General features: G+C 43.6%; 1 protein-coding gene and 1 pseudogene across 2 annotated transcripts in view; one reads left to right on the top strand and one right to left on the bottom strand.

Moving 5' to 3' along the window:
- Window positions 1-659: 659 nt before the first annotated feature.
- Window positions 660-19963, top strand: part of CMTR1 (cap methyltransferase 1) — a 51125-nt gene continuing 31821 nt past the window's right edge. Inside the window, exons 1-8 of one of the 2 annotated variants that reach the window (XM_039235276.1) lie at window positions 660-791; window positions 2776-2913; window positions 11926-12077; window positions 13350-13508; window positions 16391-16483; window positions 17908-17979; window positions 19128-19222; window positions 19336-19408. In XM_039235276.1, coding sequence (XP_039091207.1) covers window positions 2781-2913; window positions 11926-12077; window positions 13350-13508; window positions 16391-16483; window positions 17908-17979; window positions 19128-19222; window positions 19336-19408 — 777 coding nt within the window. In that variant the 5' untranslated portion in view covers window positions 660-791; window positions 2776-2780. Of the gene's footprint in view, window positions 792-2765; window positions 2914-11925; window positions 12078-13349; window positions 13509-16390; window positions 16484-17907; window positions 17980-19127; window positions 19223-19335; window positions 19409-19963 lie in introns of those variants that run through there. The other variant, XM_039235275.1, reaches the window with a different exon arrangement.
- On the bottom strand, window positions 8534-10046 carry LOC120233814 (annotated as a pseudogene).

Here is a 19963-nt window from a genome sequence, read left to right as displayed (position 1 = left end):
GCGGTGCCACACTCACTGGAAAAGAGCAGGTTTACAGAACATTAAGTCAGATTAGAATTTATGCGTGTGAAGTGACTGAGTGGGGATGTTCAGCAGACTTTGGGCCATATTGGCTAGAAAATTGGAAAGGGTTTGGGATGGGAAGCCATCTGCGTTCATACGGTAAGATGCCATAGGCGGCATTCCTTCTTTCCTCCCGACCTTCGTTCAACATCTGTTGAGGATATACTATACGCTGGAAGTTGGGGATTACAGCGGTGAAGAAGGCAGGGTTTCCGCCGTCAACCAGTTCACCATTTACCTTTCTCAACTTGTTCTTAATCTGTAAACTGAAGACAATGAGACTGAGTGAAATGAGGTGACAGTGACGACACCTGCTCTTCCCATTTGCCTATTTGTTTCTCGTCCCGAGAGCGGGAAGCGAAGACGCTTCGGTTACTTTTGCTTTCGTATCCTACCCCCCCAGGCTCTTCCGCGCAGGCGCCTCGGAAGGCCCAGGGTGGGGGTGGGGCGGGCCCTAACCGGAGTCTTCTTCCCCCAAGGCCAGGACCCGGCCGCGAGTAGGAGCCAGCTGCCCGTGACGTCATCAAACTGCGCGGCCCGCAGGGCGGGACCCGAGCGCGACAGCGCGGCAGGCGGCGCAGGCTAGCTGGTGGGGGAAACGAAACTGAGGGAGGAGGCGGCGGCTCTGGCAGCGGCAGGGCCAGGCCTGGTGGAGGAGGCGGCGGCGGCAACGGCGGCCTGACCCCCCCCGCTCTCCGCTCCCAGGCAGCTCACCCTCTCCCCTCAGCGTGAGTGCCGACGCGCGGCCCGGGGGGAGCGAGCGGGCGGGCGCGCGGGCTCGCGGGCTCAGCATCCCTCTCCCCTCCACTGCCGCCTCGGCCCCGCACCGGCCGCGGTGACCCTCGCCGCCCCTTCTCTTTCCCCTCCTTCCTTCGACCCTCCCCCGCCCCGCACCCGCTCCTCCAGCTCCCCGCAGCCCGAGCTGCCGCTGACAAACGTCTCTGCGCACACAGTCGCACACGTTGTTTTCAAACGAAAAGACTGGCCCGGAGAGGTGGGAGCTCCTCTCCTCAGTGAATAGGGGTGGCAGTGCGAAACGGACACCCTGGGAGAGAAGACCGGAGCGGGGCTTTGAACCCCTCCCTGGGGGGAGCAGCAGGTAGAACCAGGCCTCCTGCCTTGCACGCAGGAAGTTCCCTGCCTGGGCACATTCTTCTGGCCTGTGCCGGTCACTTGAGCACGGCGCTGGTTAAGGTGTGCGGCCTTCCCCTCTCAGGCCTCAGGTTTTTTTCCAGTGGAAAACGAGAGAGTTGGAGCAGATGCTTTGGAAGGCCCAAATCTAAGGTGGTTTGCGGAGGAGCGTCAGTATCTCACGCCTTTCACACAACTATATGTTCTTTTTTTTGCACCCACCCCGACCCAGTCCACGTTGAGTTTTCCTTGCTTATCGCTCAGAGTCGCTAAGAATCAGATAGCCCTTTTGCTTTTGTTATGAGCCTTTGGGGGACATTTAAGACGGTGTTAAAGTGAAACGTGGCCTTGCTTTCTTTTTGTTCAGGGCCTCCCGTTTTTCTTACTTCCCCAGGATGACCCCTGCCTGTGCCTAGTGACAGGCTGCCTCCTTAAAGAGGATAAGATTATGCTGGGTTGATGGGCTCATCCTTAAGCTAGAGAGAAGTGAAACATGTGATTTAGGGTTTTGTGAGATTGAAGGGGATCTGTGCATTTCATTGCTTTCTTCCTGCCGAGTGATTCGTGTTAAAAGACCGTTTTGTGCCTCTGCACCTCCCCTTCCTCAAGGAATTGCAGCCCAGCTGGTCACCCACCTGTTTGCTCCTATGTTTTGAGTTCTTTCTCTTTTCTGAGCCTTAACAGCCAGTCAGTTGTGTGCACTCCACACTGTATTCACTACTACTCTTGCTTGCTCTTTGGCTTGATCATTCCTTAAAGTTTCTGGATGTAATAATCACTTCATTCCATTGCATTTCCCCCTTGTGCTTACCTCCTGTACCTACACGTGGGCACAGGTGATGGTGACATGGTACCTGATTGTCTCCATTCTCTTTTTATGGAGGTGTGTTCGTGTTCTTAAAATTATTTTTGTACCTGAGTTCTATGACGTGGCTACCTCTGGTTTCAGTAATTTTCCCAGTCTTCTATTTCCTCAGGCCTGAGTCAACCACTGCTTCCGTTACTTACTCGTTAAAAACTGTCCCAATTCTTTCCTGTTTCAAATATCCTGAAATAAACCAAAACCAGTATTTGTATCATATTATGTGACCTGTTAATTGTCTTGCTAAAATATTAATAATGGTGATGGAGCAGTCATTCTGGGATGGTCCCTTCACCTTGGAAATACTGGTTCATACTCATTAGGTTTCATAATTAATGTCCAGTTTACATTGTTGTCATGCATGGCCAGTGTTGCATGCAAAGTATGGAATGATAAGTTCCCAAGGCTTTTTTTCCCCCCCTCCTTGTGGCCTGTGGAATTGATCCCTGACTTTTTGGTATCAGACACCATTGGCCCTGAGGCCTACGTCTGTAAGCACCACACATTTTCCAGTAAAATAACTGGTATTATTGAAAACTAGAGCTTGGCTAGCATCCTTCCTGTACCTCAGTTTGAGGAAGAGGCTGTTCAAGTGCTGGCACTGGAAGCTATTTGGAATTGCCAAATCCCATTCCATTGATGATTTATACTTTGGAATCCCTGCTCTGATCCTGGTGGCTCTGACAAGGGCAGCTGACCATCTGGATTTATGGTTGCAGTAACAATGAGGAGGAGAAATGATCCAGAATGCACTGCCCCTATCAAGAAACAGAAGAAAAGAGTTGCAGAGCTTGCCCTGAACCTCAGCTCTACATCTGATGACGAACCTCCCTCTTCTGTCAATCATGCAGCGAAAGGTATGCTTGCCCATGTGATGTGAGGCCACAGGCCATCTGGTTATTTGAATCCTTGGTGCCTGAATTGGGCAGAACACAGTCTATTGCCCCTTGAGGGAAATTGAGCAAGTTCTACGGAGAGTTGTTGGCTATAGCATCTCTTCTCTTTGTCATTCTAGGAATGGGCAACTTGTTTTAAATAAAAACTTGGATTTTTTACAGTAGTGCCTCAGTTCTGCTGCTGGCCTTTCAGTAGGTGGCACTCTTTTGCTGCCTTAAACCAGTTGGAAGTAGTGGTGAGCATTGAGCGCCCTGTGCTCTTAATTGCTGCTAATGATCCTGGGGCTCTTTCACAGGGGATGGGCTCTTTGCTGCAGTGATCTGGCCTAATTCCCCTCAGGTTTTTGTATTCTGTATTCTCCATTCCCTCAGCATGTGTGGTCAGAAACACCTGAATGAATTGGAGCATCTTGTACTCCCTATTGACGTTCAGCTCAAAAGATTTAGCTGATCTGGTTGAAACTGACATCTTGCTTTGCCCGTGTTTTAGGGTTATGGACATTCACAGATACCTTTCTCTGAGAAATTGTAAGGTGCTTAGAAGCTTGCCTCAAATACCAAGCAGTTAGTAGTAGCTCCATTTGTTTTTACCTTGACTTGCCAGATATATTACTTTCCTAGGGCTACTAGGTAACAAATTACCACAAACTGGGTGGCTTAAAACAAGAGAAATTTATTCTCTGTAGTTCTGGAGGTTACATGTCTGAAATCAGGGTGTCTGCAGGGCTATGCTCCCTCCTGAGTTTCTTGGGAAGAATCCTTCCTTGCCTCATCTAGCTTCTGGTGGTTGCTGGCAGTCCTTGGTGTTCTTGACTTATTGCAGCATAACTCCAGTCTCCCTTTGTCTTCCCTCTGTGTGTGTCTGTGTGCAGATTTTCGTTTTCTTATAAGGCCCACTCTAATCTAGTATGACCTCACTTTAATTTGATTACATCTGCGAAGACCATATTTCCAAATCTCACGTTCCCAAGTGCTAAGTGGACATAGCTTTTTGGAATGACACTGGTCAGTCCAGTACACTGGCAGTCTTGGATTTTGGATCCTTTGCTGGATCACTGATAAATTAGAATGAAATTTGGTAACAGATTGGTGACTGAAAGGGTGCGAAGAATCCTTTGAGAGTGGTAGGATATACAGAGAGGAGAAGCTTGACAGGCAGTGGAGCAGAAGCATTTGGTGCAGCTGTGCTCCCGGTTGATAAGAGACTGTGGTCCCGGCTGATAAGAGATTCTTACAACCTTGTGTGTGGAGATATGTGTGCCTTTCAAGTTGTCGTAGTAGCTTCCAGGTAGCTGAGAAAGGCTGTCTGTAGCTGAGGTTACTAAGTGAGAAGGTAAAAACATTTTGGGTGCATTGGTTCTAGGGACTGTTGAAGAAAGGGAGTTCTGCTTTTCACCTGGGATTTGAGCAGCTTCGTGAAAGTAGAGTCTCCTTAGGTAGAACTCTGGCTTATTGGGAGAGATGGCCTACAAGGGAAGAAGGGAAAGCATGTCTGGGAGAATAAATGTGCTCAGGTGCTGGGAGGATTTAGTTCTAAGTGGCTCTCGGGAGAGATCTCTTTAAAGTAAGGAGAGGGCAACTCCCAGATAGAGTAAGGTACATGATTAAGGGTCTTTTAAGGGAACCAGTCTGATTTAAATTTCAAGCTTTTAAAATGGACTGAGTTGAGATTATCCAACTCCCCCTCCATTCCCCTTAATTGCACCAAATAGCTTTAACCTTTTCTTGAAGTAGCACCATATGATTCAGTTAGGATTGACTGTTGCTGTTGTGTGTACAGAATGGAAGTCTAGGTGTGGCCAGTACCTTGTATGTGTCTGGCAGTAGGCCATTTGGTCCTTTTTATTTTTCAGAAAATGAGGTAGGAGGCAGGGGCGAAGAACCATTGTGAAATTTCCCCATTTTAGCTTATTTTTTTTAATTTTTTAATTTTTTTCGTTTTAGCTTAAGAAGCCAAAACGGAGGGCTGGAGTCTGGTGTCTTCATCAGCCAGACTGCTCTCTCTGCTACTCCCCCAGCCCCTCAGTGGATGGAATAAATGCTTAATAAATATTTACTGAGTAGAATTGATAGAAGTAATAGTAGTATCTTTTCCAAGAAGCTTAAAATGCTTCACCTCTTTCATTTTGCTTATCCCTCCACCATTCTGTAGAAGATCATTTCATTTAGTACTTAGCATTTATATCATCTCTGTTCTGTATTGGCTTTTCTTAGGTGTCCCCTGGACGGTGTGCTCTGGTAGTTTACTGTCTGGCCAGAAACTACATCTGCTGAGATTTATATGCAGCTTTCCTCATGTTGTCATTGCATTAAAGCAAATGTGTTTCCTTTTGCTCTAGCCACTTCTACCTGAACATACTGTTGAACAGATGATTGAAAAATGCTCTTTAGGGAGTACGAATAGGAAAAAAAAAAATAGTAGTTACTATTTCTGTCTTTCTGGGCCTTATTTGTGCTTTCTCTGCTAGATCAGTGTGATGACTTATTAATAGATCTGTTTAGTTTAATCGGCTTGTTTATTTTACTTTATCGACAAGGTAACTGCATTGCCAGGTCAGAGATTGACATCTGACCAAAGTAAAGGAGAAAAGGGACGTTGTTGTAATGGCCAGTGTGGCATCACGTGTTCTTTTGAGTATTTTAAGAGGACTTTGGAGGATTTTTAATCCAAAATTTGCTATTAAGTAACAACGTTTTGAAGTAAGAAGAGGCAGATGGAGGTCATTTTGTTCTTTTTAGTTGTTTCTCTCAGGGAAAATGTGGTCTGGGCTCCAAGACAGTTTCCTTTTCTCTTTAGCTGTGCATCCAGTGGGGGCTCCTGGGCTTCCCACAGTGTGTTGCTTTGGATGTTGATAGGCCCTTTTGCTGGCACCACACTTGTAGCGGCTTCCCTTCCACCAGGTTTAATTCTTCCCTAAATAGGCTATTTTCCCTGAAACACCATTGCTTTCCTGTCAGCCCAGATTCATGACCTTAATCAAAAACTTCCTTTATCGGTATCTGCTTAAATTGCTCTAACGAGTTACCATTTGTCTGGCATGAAGGAGAAATTGAGTCTTTAAACAGGAGTGAGTGTATTCCAAAGCAATTGTTAGGCAGGATGCGATATTTATTAAAATCCATAATTTATTCTTCTCTGTGTGCTGCTCACCTTGGCTATTAGTGGTTGGAGCTGCCTGTCTCTGTGTGTTGTCACTGTCATTTTTAATCTTGGCTTGTTTGCCCTACTGTTCTATTGCCATGGAAAAATTTTTGCCCTCCTGTTGTAATGCTATGTGAAAAATTTTGCACTTTTCTTCTTTAAAATGACCTGAGAGTAATGATTTCTATCAGGTAGAGAAGAATTCTTGAATGAGAACTCTAAATAATGTTTTGGGCTCTCTGGTAAGTTTTAGAAGGGGAGCTCCTGGGGAGGTAAATGGGACTGCCACCCAGCTTTGGCAGTTTCTTAATGAAACTAATCATTTTAATAGACTGACCTTATTACTCCTGCTAATTTATATCTTCATTACAAAATTGTCTGCTCAGTGTTTGCTAAATTCTTATCAGTCTTGGGAGGCTAAGTCTCCTTTTTAGTTACTGTTGCAGCAATGACAGTTGTCTCCTTTTCATCTGAAAAAAGTGGCCCCAAAGGCCCAGGGGTAAAATGGGTAGTGACTGTGTCAGTCTGTGGACATCAGGATTAATCTAGGCAACTTTTTGTTAAATCATGGCAGGCTAAGAATTGGCCTCAAATACTGCATGAAATAAAGGAGAGAAATAAGGCTTATCCAGCACTCTTCTTGATCTCACAAATGCTTAGTAGGATGATATTTTAGTTCCCATTAACCTCATTCTCAGAAGCATGTAGACAGCTGCATACTCGGTAATGCCTAGGGAAGAGGAATGGAGTGGAAAGATATTTGTGCCAGAATCTGGTGCTGGTTTTTGCAACAGAGTCACCACTGATTTGCCTAATAAGCCTTCCACCCAGATTTGGTTCTCCCTGTCATTTTGGTGCAAGGATGTTATGAAGACAAAAAAGACAGAAGATTTGTCTTCGAGATTAAGTGTGGTGTGTGGCCTGCATGCCCAGGAATGATATTCACCCCATTGATGAGTGACCACAGATGGGTCCTCAAGCACACCTGAGAGCTAGACCAAGGGCACACTCTCCTTTGGTAAGGATACCAGGTTTTCCTAACTTACTGTAGGTAGGCGTATGAATCCCCTGATAGCTGGTGAAAAGGAATAGTAACTGATGTAACATTGTAGCTTCTGGTTAGTCAGGACTCTGGATCCCTGGGCTACACAGAAAGAAACTTCAGGACTGTGCTTAAGGAGCTGCCCCCATTCCTGGTACCACCTCTTTCTGAATCATTCAGTACCGGTTGAAGGCATGGAAACAATTGAGTGAAGAGAATCTGCACCTTTGGAAGCACAGTTCTTTAGTATGTGGGTCCTGTGCTTTGGGTGTATCTGTTTCCTCTGTGTGACGGAGAATGGATGAGAGACTCAGGGTTAGTTTTGAGCCACTCGAGAGGTCTTTCCCCTTAGATCTGCTGTCCTCTGAAGATTGGTCTAAAAAGGAACCAGATTTTTCTCAAGCCATGGAATGGTACTTTATTTCTTTATAGCTTTATTGTTTTTTAACTCTAATTTTCTAATGAATTTTTTTTTTTTTTTTTTGAGAGAGAGAGTGTGTGCAAGTGAGGGAGGGGCAGAGAGAGAGAGAGAAAGAGAATCCCATGAAGGGCAGAGAGGGGGGAAGAGGGAGAGAGACAAGCAGGGCGTGTGTGTGTGTGTGTGTGTGTGTGTGTGTGTGTGTGAGATTTTTTTTTTTTTTTTACCCGAAGTGGGGCTCTGTTCTCCTTAAGCAGGGCTCAAGTTCACCTAGTGTGGGACTTGAACTCAAGAACCATGAGATCGTGACCTGAGCCGAAGTCAGATGCTTAACAACTGAGCCACCCAGGTGCCTTCTAATGAATATATTCTTATTTCTCACACAGAAATGCAGAAAAGTACAAAACAGAAAATAAATATAACCTCACCTCACAGTTTCCATGGTTACTCATTGTTAATGTTCTGGGTCTTTCCTTCTGAGTGGCATTCTCTGGCACTCTGTGACATGTGGTGCATTGGTCTGTGTGAGCAAGCAAGCTCTTTATTGAGAGAACTGTTGGAACCTTAAAAGGAAGGGGGTAGATTTGATACTTCTCATGTAGGATGTTCTCAATCAGAATTTCTCCTTGCTAACTGAATGTTGGGTTTTAAGTTTATTCTATTTTTTTTCAAACATGTTCATAGGCCTTTTCTTTCTTTTGCAAAATGCTGTATTCTTAAAAGAAAAAAAAGCATGTTTATCTTAGTTATCAGATTTATTTTTATTTTTATTAAAAATTTTTTTTCATGGACCAATCTAAGTTACTTATTTAAGCCATCTCCTGCCATAAGCAAAGGGATTCAAAATCAATATACCGGTTGTCATTTGATACAAGTAAGGAACGTGGGCTTAAAGTCCCAGATACTTTTCTGGTCATTGTGCCGAGTCATGGTCCAAACCAGTGCTGTGGTCCCCACTGGGAAGTGGTCCAGGTTCTCTTTATTCATTTTCATAGCTAGTGGGAAGTGAATTCATTTGAGAGTTATGAAATAGAGTATGACTACCATCTCCCCAGGGAAAGGGCTTGGCCCTAATGTGGAAATGGGAGTAGGTGATGAACTCCAATCTCTCGTGCTTTCCATGATGTTACTTCAGGAAGATGCTTATCATGCTTGCTTCCACACTGGGGAAGCTCTACAGAGCAGGTGAGGGCCTTCCACATGCGGGCTGAGCCCTCCTTGCCATGTGTGCCATCTGACACGGACCACCCCAGTTGTGCCCTGGACCAACCTAGCAGCCTAGAAACCCATACCCAGGTGCTGCCACCATTTTTGACCAGGACCTTAGCTTATCTGATTTTTAAACTCTGAGAGTAGAGTTATTACTTTAGGGCAGTGCCCCATTGTATATACCATGGACCGTTTATAGAACAGCTCTTGAACCAGAGTTGTTGTCTGATCAGTTAAACAGTACCAGTGTTTTGTTTTCTGGCAGATATGACAGATGTCCTATTTCAGCCTACTGGCGAGAGGGGTGGGGAAATGGGCGTTGTTAAATAATAGTCCAGGGAAGGTTCAATTCTCTGGTAAGGTGTAGACATTTCACACTCATGCTTAAGCTTTTTGTTCTTTTTTTTTTTTTTTTTTTAATGTTTTATTTATTTCTAGGAGAGAGAGAGACATCGTGAGCAGGGGAGGGTCAGAGAGAGAGGGAATGACAGACTCTGAAACAGGCTCCAGGCTCCGAGCCGGCAGTCAGCACAGAGCCCGACGCGGGGCTCGAACCCACGAACCGCGAGATCATGACCCAAGCGAAAGTCGGACGCTTAACCGACTAAGCCACCCAGGCGCCCCTTAAGCTTTTTGTTCTTAACCTTTTTAAAAAATGTTTAAAGACATCATTTTTAAATTTTTTATGACAGTAGGTCATAAAGCAGCTTTCTTTAAAACCATCTTTGTCAGAGTTTTAACACTGGAACAAAGTTAAATGTACCTAAGTGAGACATGAGGCTATTCTTGGTAATAGTACAGATTTTGTCCTGTAGGTATTACCATTTTCAAGTTTTCTCCTCTATATGAAACTTTTGGAGGGAAAATGTGTTTTGCAACTTCTAGATTACTTTGTGCATGTCTCATTCTATAAACAAATGTATTGGTAATTAATACATAAATCAAGACTTAAATTTTTTTTTAAATTCACTGTAGTGAGTACTGTTGTTAAATGGAAAGATTCGGTCCAGATGTTGGAGGTGGGTTGTGGAGTGTGACACAGTTCTTGCTCTTGGGGAGTGGCCCTGTCCTGGAATTTGTGATGAGTGCTGGGCTGATAGTGCTGCTGCTGCTGGGGCGCAGTGGGAGGGAGAATCAGGCTCGGGTGCTGGAGGGAGCTTGGGCTCTTCTCAGACGTTCACCCTTAGCGACTCTGTGTTCTCAGGGGAAGTGGGCAGATCAGTGCAGGTAGGCTTTAGAATTACAATGTCATTGCAAGTTATGAATACCTGAATAGTGACCATCTTGGGTTTTACCCAGGTGCCTTTCTTTAACACCTCCAACAAGCAGCCAGGCTTTGACTCCATGTCTCTTCTCAGGGACTTCTTTCTTCCTTAAGAGAATTGTGCCGGTTGCTTTCTTTTTCATATTTATTTTAAATTTTAATAGGTAATATATTCACATGGTTCATAAATAAAAAATATAAAAAGATAGTAAGTATAAACTCCAGTCATATAAAATGTAAATCAAATGTCACATCTTTGATTTGTTCCAAGTAATCATTTTGGCATTCTGTCTCCATGCCTCAACCCCACATATGTGGATAAACACTTTTATTGGTCTTTTTGTATATCTTTCCTTCCAAAAGTCTTTTTGCAGTTACAAGTAATATAAATATATACTCTTATTTTCTCTCTTTAGTATAGACTTAGGATGCCATGTTTCATGCATATGGTCTAGCTCTTCTGTTACTCATTTGACAGTATGTCTTGGTGATCTACCCATTTCAGTACATAGAGCAGAGACTCCCAAGCTTTTTTTGATTCTTGGCACCCTCAGTATTAACCTTAAGTTTTTTTCACCATGCTCCTAGGCCAAAAGAAATACCTAAAAGTTCATATTATTTAATATTTAGGTCTAAATAACAAGCATTTCTAGCCTAACAACTAGTACATGTTTGAAAGAATAATACATGTAAACTGGAAAAAAATTTTTATTCTTAAATAAGTACAGTTGCTTATTAATGAAATGTGTATACTGTTGAGCACTGTACAACATTTCCAGCCTTGGGATGAGATTAGACACCGCCGCCCTCATTTACTGTCTGGCATTCCTCCTGGCTTGTGATTTATACCATTTTCAGTAGGAATATACAGAAATTGTTAAATTTTTGAGATACATTCTATTTCTAAATTTGGTTGGGTTTGTCTGAGAAACTACCTGAATAAAATCACATCAGTTTGACATCACTTTCAACTTAAGAAATTCACGTATCTATAAAAGAGAGGGGAAAAAACCAGACAGACATGGTGATATATAGAGAGTGAGTCATCCCTCTTTGAGCCAGGACACAGGTAACTGACCACATCTGGCAGCTGCTAAGGTGGGTCTTATTTGGAGTCCATTGGTAACGAGGTGGGTGACCATGAAGGTAATGGTTTGGCTTACTTCGGTCACCAGCTTCCTCCTGGAGCGTTTAGGTGTCCCTCCTCTACTGTTTGCTTCAGTTGATGCTGCTGCACAAGCACCTGTCCTCTTCCCTGTCCTTCCTTCCTTTTCCCTCTTCCTGTTCTCGTTCCTTCCTTCCCACCCTTCTCTTTTCCCTTGCTCTTCTTCTGCCTCTCCCCTGTGAGCCAGCTCTTCTCTGTGGTGATTCTATAGATCCACCCTCTTACCTGTCTGTGTGTTTGAAGGAGTGTGAAAACAAAGGAAACTAGGAGATTAAACCATCAGAAACTGTTAGTCCCATGATAGAATTGTTGAAAATGGAGCTAGGTATCAGTGTTTGGAAGTTGATGTTCAAATAATAAACAAATAAAATTTCAATAAATACGTTTTATATTTGACAGCATTCTTTCAAACACTGGTTTCGTTTAGCCTTCATACGACCCCATGAGGTAGGTATTACCATCTCAGTTTCGTAGGGGAAACAATTGAAAGGATAGGAAAGGACATCTGATATTTTTGAGTTCCCATCGTGTGTCAAGTACTTTTAGGAGCTTTGAGTGACTTGCTCAAGTTAACATAGTAAGAGGTAGAGAATACATTTGACCCTGGGTCATTTAGTGAACTTTATGTGTGCAATGGGTAAACTGAACACTAGTTGAATAAATGAAATCTGGACTTCTAGAGGATACTTTGTGCCATAAACTCACCTAAACAGTTTCTGTTTTTCTTTTCCAGCATCTACCACGAGCCTAAGTGGGTCCGACAGTGAGACTGAGGGGAAGCAACATAGCTCTGACTCTTTTGATGATGCATTCAAAGCAGACTCCCTTGTGGAGGGAACTTCTTCTCGCTATTCCATGTATAATAGTGTCTCCCAGAAGCTTATGGTATGTCAGTGCTTGGGTAGGGTTTCTAAAACTCCACCAGCAGAGTAAGAGAAGGGAAATTGTATTGGTATGAAAAGAAGAAAAGCTAGGGCATGAGTTTTTCCTCTGCTTTCCAGCTACTGAAATTTAGTAGAGAGAATGTGGCCCCCTTCTTAATAGAAGTATCTGTCACATTTGAATCATCCATGGTAAGTGGCTGCACAAGCCTGCTGCTTCTGTCCTGTCCAGAACTGGATCACTCTTTGGTCTCCTTAGAAATGCAAGCTTATCGTAAGTCCTTGTGAACATACTTCCCTACACATAGATGTGTCTCCTCCATTTTCTTTTGGATTCATTTAAGAATAAGAACTGCCATTTCTGAAGTCATAGTCAGGATTCTAGTGGGGGGGGGGGCACAAACTTTGGGGAAGTGGACAGTGGGGAGTTTTGTGGCTCAGTCAGCCTTTTTGACCTGGGGAGAGACTTATGGCTACGGTAGGAATTCTGTCCAGTTCTTGAGTCAGTAATGCTCCTTCCAAAGGGAATATAGACCCTCAAGGAGGAATTAGGTTTTCTTAGGATTGGAGCTCTTTTATTAGATAAGGGCGCTTGGTGTTTGGGATTTGGGTCTCTGATTTTTGGGGTATATAACTGGGCCTATTGACTCAGGGGTTTAGTGTGAGCTTATGGACAATTGTAACATTTAAAAAAGTTCCTGTCCAGTATCTTATGGTACCTTCCATACCTCAGTTTTACATGAAGTGATTTTTCAGTTAATACCTTGATTAAGTGGGCTCCTGCAAGCCCTCATTGTCTTTACCTAGTAAGGCTGTTTGAGTGGCTGAGGGTGAGGTAGAGTTGCTGCTTGAAGCATTTCCATTTTAAATTACGTTCTCTTTATCAACTCTACTGTAGAGCTACGTTTCACTTAATCAGACAAATTAGCTGGAAGGGGAGTTGTGCAAATGTCCAATGAGATTCATTAAGTGCTCTTGGTGCTTTTAATTACAGCTATGAGGTCCCATCTCATTTATCCAACTTCTGGTTGCCCGAGACTTTTACTTCCAGAATAGATGGCCACAGGACCCACAGTTAAACTGTAGTTACTTTTTTATGCTTATTTTCTTCAGTAGGCCTTTCCTAAAGGAAAACTTTAGGCCTTACTCATCTATGTTTTCTCAGAGGTTAGCACAATGTCTGAATGTGATAGGGGCTAAATAAATGTCTGTCTGTTTATTTAAGTGCTCCTTTATTATCTATTTATATAAATGCTCTATTTTATTTCTTTTTCAGGCCAAGATGGGCTTCAGGGAAGGTGAAGGATTGGGTAAATACAGCCAGGGTCGGAAGGACATTGTTGAGGCCTCTAATCAGAAAGGTCGAAGAGGCTTGGGTCTGACACTACAAGGCTTTGATCAAGAGCTGAATGTGGACTGGCGAGATGAGCCAGAGGTAACTGCTGAGGGGAGGAGGAGACAGGAAAACCAACTTGTGTGTGTGTGTGTGTGTGTGTGTGTGGCTTTAAGTAGCCATATTAACAAACTAGAAGTCTCCAGAGGCAGTGGGGATTGGAACTAGTTTTTTACATGGAATGGACTGAGGATGTCCAAAATGGAAACAGAAGAAATATACTGAGGGAGATACTGTAGGATGTGGATTTGTTTTCTATTAAGGACCAGTGGGTAGAAGATGCTGGAAGACAGAGTTTGACTCCACAAAGAACTTAGAAAAAAATTTTTTAATGTTTATTTAATTTTTGAGAGAGAAAGAGAAACACAGAGACAGAGACTGAGTGGTGGAGGAGCAGAGAGAGAGACACAGAATCCCAAGCAGGCTCCAGGCTCTGAGCTGTCCGCACAGAGCTCGACATGGGGCTTGAACTCACAAGCTGCAAGATCATCACCTGAGCTGAAGTCAGACGCTTAACTGACTGAGCCACCCAGGCGCTCCCACAAAGAACTTTAATAAAACAGATATACCTTTCCACGAGTGGTTAAGGTACCTCATGAGGTAGTGAGCTCCCTCTCTCTGCTGAAAGGATTCAAAGGTGCTGAAGGAGGACCCACTTTCCCATTCTATGAGTGATTGGATTAGGTGCCCTCTAAGGTCTTGCACCATTATGGGTCTATGACACCCCATCTCTGTCAGTGTAGGTGTTTTATGCTCCATAGTTACTAGTTGGTCTGCTGATCTGCTTGGGTACCAGTTGTTTTAACCCCAACTACCAAAAGAGATTCCTGTCCTTTTTTATGGGACAGACGATGTTGAGATTTTATTTTTATTCATTTATTTATGTCCTATCTTATTTCACAGAGGATTTGAAGTAGATATGATAAAAGTGACTAAAAATAATGATGAAATATTTCCATTACAGAGTTGAAACTAGAGAAAATAGAACACAAATGTCTAGTCTTCTACATAGTTGGCTGTAGTTGAGCTTCATATGTGGCTCTGAACTCTGGAGAATTGATATTTTATTTGTCTCCGTGATGTTCCAGTTCAGGAAAGAACTCCTGAGAATTGCACGTGATAAAAGCCTAATAAGGCTTCAGAGTAAGATGCTGACAAGTCAGGAGCTAATGGCTTCTGGAGGTGGTCCTGCTCTGTTGCCTTATAGTTGCGAGGAGACAAGACCAGCAGAATAGCAGATGAGACAGTGCAGAATAGGGTAAATATTTGTAATTGGGTGCTAGATACAGGTTTTTACCTCAAATACTTGGTGCTTTCCACGTCCTCATTTGTATGAAAACCAGTAAAGAGTCTCGATTCTCTTAGTGGGGAAGAATTAGAACTAACTTAACTCAGAATCTCAAATTTGTCTATAAAATCTCTGTTTTTAATGAATGTAGGCTATTGAAATTCCTTTCTGGGGCAAGGCTGTCCTAATTATCACATACTGTGATTAGGTTTTTCCTCTTTAAAGAGATGCCCTGTTGTTTGGTTAAGAGTTTGGCCTATTAGTTGGTGTCCACCTCTTTAAGGCAGGTGAGTCTGGGTTGCCTCAGGTGACTGTCCAGTCCTGTAGTCACTGCAGAGAAAGTGCTTGGTGCCTGCGGCAGCCCAGGAACATGGAATGCAAGGCTTGACTCTTTGGACAAAGTCCTTTTGCAATCCGTTTTTGCTCTTAATATTCATACTTCTGGGGGGAGATTGAGTCTGCTTATTCTCTCCAAAGGGGCATCCCAAGTGTATATGAGCTTTCTTCCCCCCAGAGTTTGTAATGTATAACCATTTATAAATGGTTCAAGGTGATGGATTTGACCGGGGGGAAAGCCATGATTCACTGCCAGATTCGTTGATGAAGGCTTCAGTAATTTTTCTTTTAAACTTTTCTCTCTAGTTGATGGTTGGCTTGCCTCATGACCTTGCATTGTGTTACCATTTTATGCTTTTCAGCACATGTAATATTACCTTTAATCATATTGCTTCAATTTGCAGTGGTGAGTCTCTTCTCCACGCTTGCTTGGGAGGCAGTGTGTAGAGCTGCTGTGCAGGTTAGCCACCTGTTTAGGTTTTAATAATCCAGTGAATGTAGTCCTGGTTGCATGTTAGAATCATCTGGGGACTTTTAAAAAATGTACTTAGAACCAGTTTCTGCCTTAGACTGATAGAATCATGTACTCTGAGGGTGGGGCCTAGCTATCAGTTCTCTTTAAAAGGACTACAGAGGGGTGCCTGGCTGGCTCTGTCGGTGGAGCACACGACTCTTGATCTTGGGTTGTGAGTTCGAGCCCCACGTGGGGTGTAGAGATTACTTAAAAATAAAATCTTAAAAAAATGGGACTGCAGATGTTTCTAATGCTTAATGTAATTGAAAAATTAAGAGAATGCACCATTGAGGTGCCAGTTTCAGCTTTGGGACCAAATAGGCGAGGGATCCTATCTGTTAATAACACTTTGAAAGGCATCAGGAGGTGAGACGTGTTGCCATTGGGTCTTCCCGGTATAATTACCTTTTCATAGACTTATAGCCTGTGTGTACTTCCCTGTGTCCCCACTGCTCTGATTGTAGACCCCTTGGGTCAAGGACCATGTCTTTTTAACTGCGTTCTGAGTACTTAACCCATAGTATGTATTTATGAAATAATATTGGAACAAATGGAAGAAGCTTTGAAGGTTTGGGAAGTTTCTAGAGATTCAAACTAGAATTGTAGCTGGCCTTCAGAAGTTAAACTTTAGCATCATGGCTCTCAGTTCTCATGTCTGACTTCCTGTAGGAACCCTTCCCAGTCTGTATGAGTCCCTTTTGATTGTTTTGGGGAAACCCTGATGAGTTGGGGAATAGCCCTGAGGGGCTGTTTTACTTGACTTACTTGCTTCTTTTTTGTTTGTAGCCCAGTGCCTGTGAGCAGGTGTCATGGTTTCCAGAATGTACCACCGAAATTCCTGACACTCAGGAAATGAGCGATTGGATGGTTGTGGGAAAGGTAGGATTTCAGGAAAATATACCCTGAATTCTTGGCACTTACCTCCTGACTTTTCTCCTTGAGTCCAGTATGTATACTGGACACCCACATTTAAGAAAAATGTGAATCTACCATTCTGGCAGGAGTAAGGCTGTGTCAAGATGGTGTGTCAGAGGCTTTACAGATATTCCCTTGGGAGATGTGACAGGGTTTTTTTTCTCCTAGTCATTTAACTTGCAAGGCAGCACAAAATGCATAACTTCTGTCTTCCTCATGGATGCTTTTTAGAGTAGCTGATTATACATTTGTGTATATTCTGGTCACTGCTGGGCACTGTTCCAGGTAGATGAAAAGACACCATCCCTGTCTTCAGAAAATAATGAGGGAGTTGTTACAGAGGGAATTTGTTTAATCTCCTTCTGGAAAACTGTAAGAATAAAGTAGATAGCCACCAAATCAGTATGGTCTGGAGAGTAGTTCTCATAGTGTAGGGCACCCTGGGGATATCCAGGACCCTTTCAGGGGGTCTGCAGGGTCAAAGTTATTTTCATAATGATACTGGAAAGTTACTTGTTTTTTCACTCATTCTCTCATAAGTGTCCAGTGGAGTCTTCCAGAGGCTGTACCACAACCAACTGAATGTAAATGCAGAGAGGAGAATCTAGCCATCTTATATTAAGCCAGATATTAAGAGATTTGTAAAAATGGAAAATAGTGCCACTCACCTCATTAAAAGTTTTTTTGGGAAATAGTTACTTTTCATAAAAATGTTAACGTAGTGTATTGCTCTTTTACACTGAATAAATATTTTAACATTTTCTCAGTTTTAATTCCTAATAATGTTGGTATGTATATATTCCCCATATAAACAAAAGCTCTTTGGGGTCCTCAGTGATTTTGAAGTGTGTAAAACCCGAGAACACCAAGTTTGAGCATCTTTGGTTTAGAGGTAGTCTCATTTAAACATGAGGTTGGATTTGACACCCCTGTGAGGGTCTCTTGAATCCTTGTTTTCTCTGATGTTACCAGGTCCTACCTGGTGCCTGGTGTCCTACCTTTGTACTCATCATAGATTAGGAGGCTTCCTAGTCGAAGGACAGGCTTCTGTCATTTAAGGTGGTCCCCATCCTTCTGCCTCTATACTCTGAGGGCAGACAGCTTGAATGTTTCCTTCCTGTTTGCTTTTCTCAGCCTCAGCATTCATGAGTCTTCTGTCCATATGGTGCTCTAGTCAGAGCACCCAGGGGGCTGCTTCATCTCTTAGCCATCTGGAGGGTAGCCAGAGGGATTTCAGATTTCCTCCTTCCCGCCCCTCAGGGATTGATGTTCCTTGGCATAGACTCAAGCCCCTTCTTGCTCTACTCACTTGGAACCCTCGTTTCTTCATTCATTCTCCCAAATGCAGTCACATGTGGTCATTATTGATTGTTTTCTTCTTTCTGTAGAAAAAGATGGTTATTGAAGATGAGACAGAGTTTTGTGGTGAAGAGCTGCTTCACAGTGTGTTGGAGTGTAAGGTAAGACCTGTGGCTAGAGCTGGGTTGAAAACCTTGTGTGAGGGGATGTTGTGGGCTCTACCAGTTCTTTTGAATTGGTTGTATGGGGCTGAAGTTTAGCTGAAGTTTTTCCTGGAGATCAGATGTGTGGCTTGCTAAATTTCTCCAAGGTAGTTTCCTTTTTCCTGGTTCCTTGTAGTATTGTACTGTCCCTGTGGTCGGTAGCCAGGAAATGATCCAGTTAACCTCAGTGGGTCGGTTCATTGCAGTTCTGAGTGGGCCTGGCTTAGTGAAAAGTTTGGAATCATTCTTTAGCATCAGATAGGCCAGAATTCAAATCCTTGTTTTGCAGGTTTTTTGGTTGTGTGACCTTGGGCCAGTTGCTTTAAGCTGCTCTTAGTTTGAGTTTCCTCATCTATAAAATGAGGAGAAAATACTTCCCAGGATTGTTATGAGAATTAAATGAAGGAATCCACGCGAAGCTCCTGACACCCTGGGTGAATATTAGTCTCTCCTTGATACTTTTGGCGTGATTCTGTGTCAGAAAGTACATTGCCTGGGGCAGAATGAGCCAAGGGAACTCTGAGGAAGAAATCGGTTGGAGAAGAAGACCTTAAACCAGCCTCACTGAACTATTGTTTTTTTTTTTGCAGGCAGAGGGTTAGGAATATCCTTAAGGTGACTGAAACTCAGGTGAAGGAGGTTTTTTTTTTTCCCTCAGGGGAACAATTGGAGAAGGGAGAAAGGGTCTCTGTTGTGTGTTAGGCGCCATCAGAAAACACGGGCTTGGTTGGTCTGCCCTCTCTCAGGAAGCCTTAACCACAGAATTCTGGTTCCTTGGAAAGTTGCTGCTGGAGTGGAGAAACAGGTTTGCTCTGAGGATTTGTTATGCCAACAGGTGGCTTTCTGCATAACCACGGGTGCCATTTATTAGCCACTTACCATGCAGGCACATGCTCGTGTTTTATATTTTCCACTTTATAGCTGGGATAGTTGAGGGTCAGAGTGATTGAGCAATTTGTCTGGGGTCACAGCTGGTCATTTTAGAGCTGAGATGCAGCAGTATTGTACCTCTTTAGAGGACTGAGTTGGGCTCCTCTAGCACTTAAGTCCCCTGTCCCATCCTGGAGGGTGATGCTCACCTCAGGGTTCTGATTCTCTCCCGGCAGAGCGTGTTTGATATCCTGGATGGGGAGGAGATGCGACGAGCTCGGACCCGGGCTAATCCCTACGAGATGATCCGAGGAGTCTTCTTCCTAAACAGGTTTGCGGACATTCCCATCCCCTCCCCTGACATGTACTGCTGCACCTTTCATCTGAGCCTCAGCTTTCCACACATCTGGTGTACTGAGTTGCACTTTTCTGTCTTTGTTGCAGGGCGGCAATGAAGATGGCTAACATGGATTTTGTGTTTGATCGCATGTTTACAAATCCGCGGGATTCTTGTGGGGTAAGAACAAGATTCTGTGTATTAGTTTATAGTGCTAAATGGGCTTAAGCTTCAGGGGCCTGGAAATGCCATTCATGCAATGTTAGGAGAGTATTCCTGCTATGTGGTAGAGATAAGAGTTTGCTTGGAACTCTCCAATAAGGTTGCTCAGTGCATCCTCTGGTGTCAGGGATGCTCCACAAGGTATTTGTCTGTAGGGCTTCAGGCCCTGAGTTCCAGCCCCCAACTCTGTAGATCCTCCTGCCCACCCTGAGTGGAGGAGGGCAGGGTTTGCAGCAGTGGCAAAGGGATATTTCTGGGCAAAGTCGGCACTTGTGATATCTGTAGGCCAAGGGAGCAGGGAGGTGAGGCCATGAGATAGAGTGTGGGCCCTCCTCCTGCATCTGTTAAACATGTATTTATCCTACTATGTCTCAGGCACCAGGAATATAATTTGATTTATATATTTTATTTTTCAAATGTTTACTTTTTTTTAAGAGAGAGAGACCGAGACAGAGCATGAGCAGGTACGGGCAGAGGGAGAGGGAGACACAGAATCCAAAGCGGGCTACAGGC

The sequence above is a fragment of the Hyaena hyaena genome, unplaced genomic scaffold, assembly GCF_003009895.1.
Source record: "Hyaena hyaena isolate Hyena2069 unplaced genomic scaffold, ASM300989v1 scaffold_96, whole genome shotgun sequence".
Lineage (NCBI taxonomy): Eukaryota > Metazoa > Chordata > Mammalia > Carnivora > Hyaenidae > Hyaena > Hyaena hyaena.
This window is presented reverse-complemented; position numbering and strand designations above follow the sequence as displayed.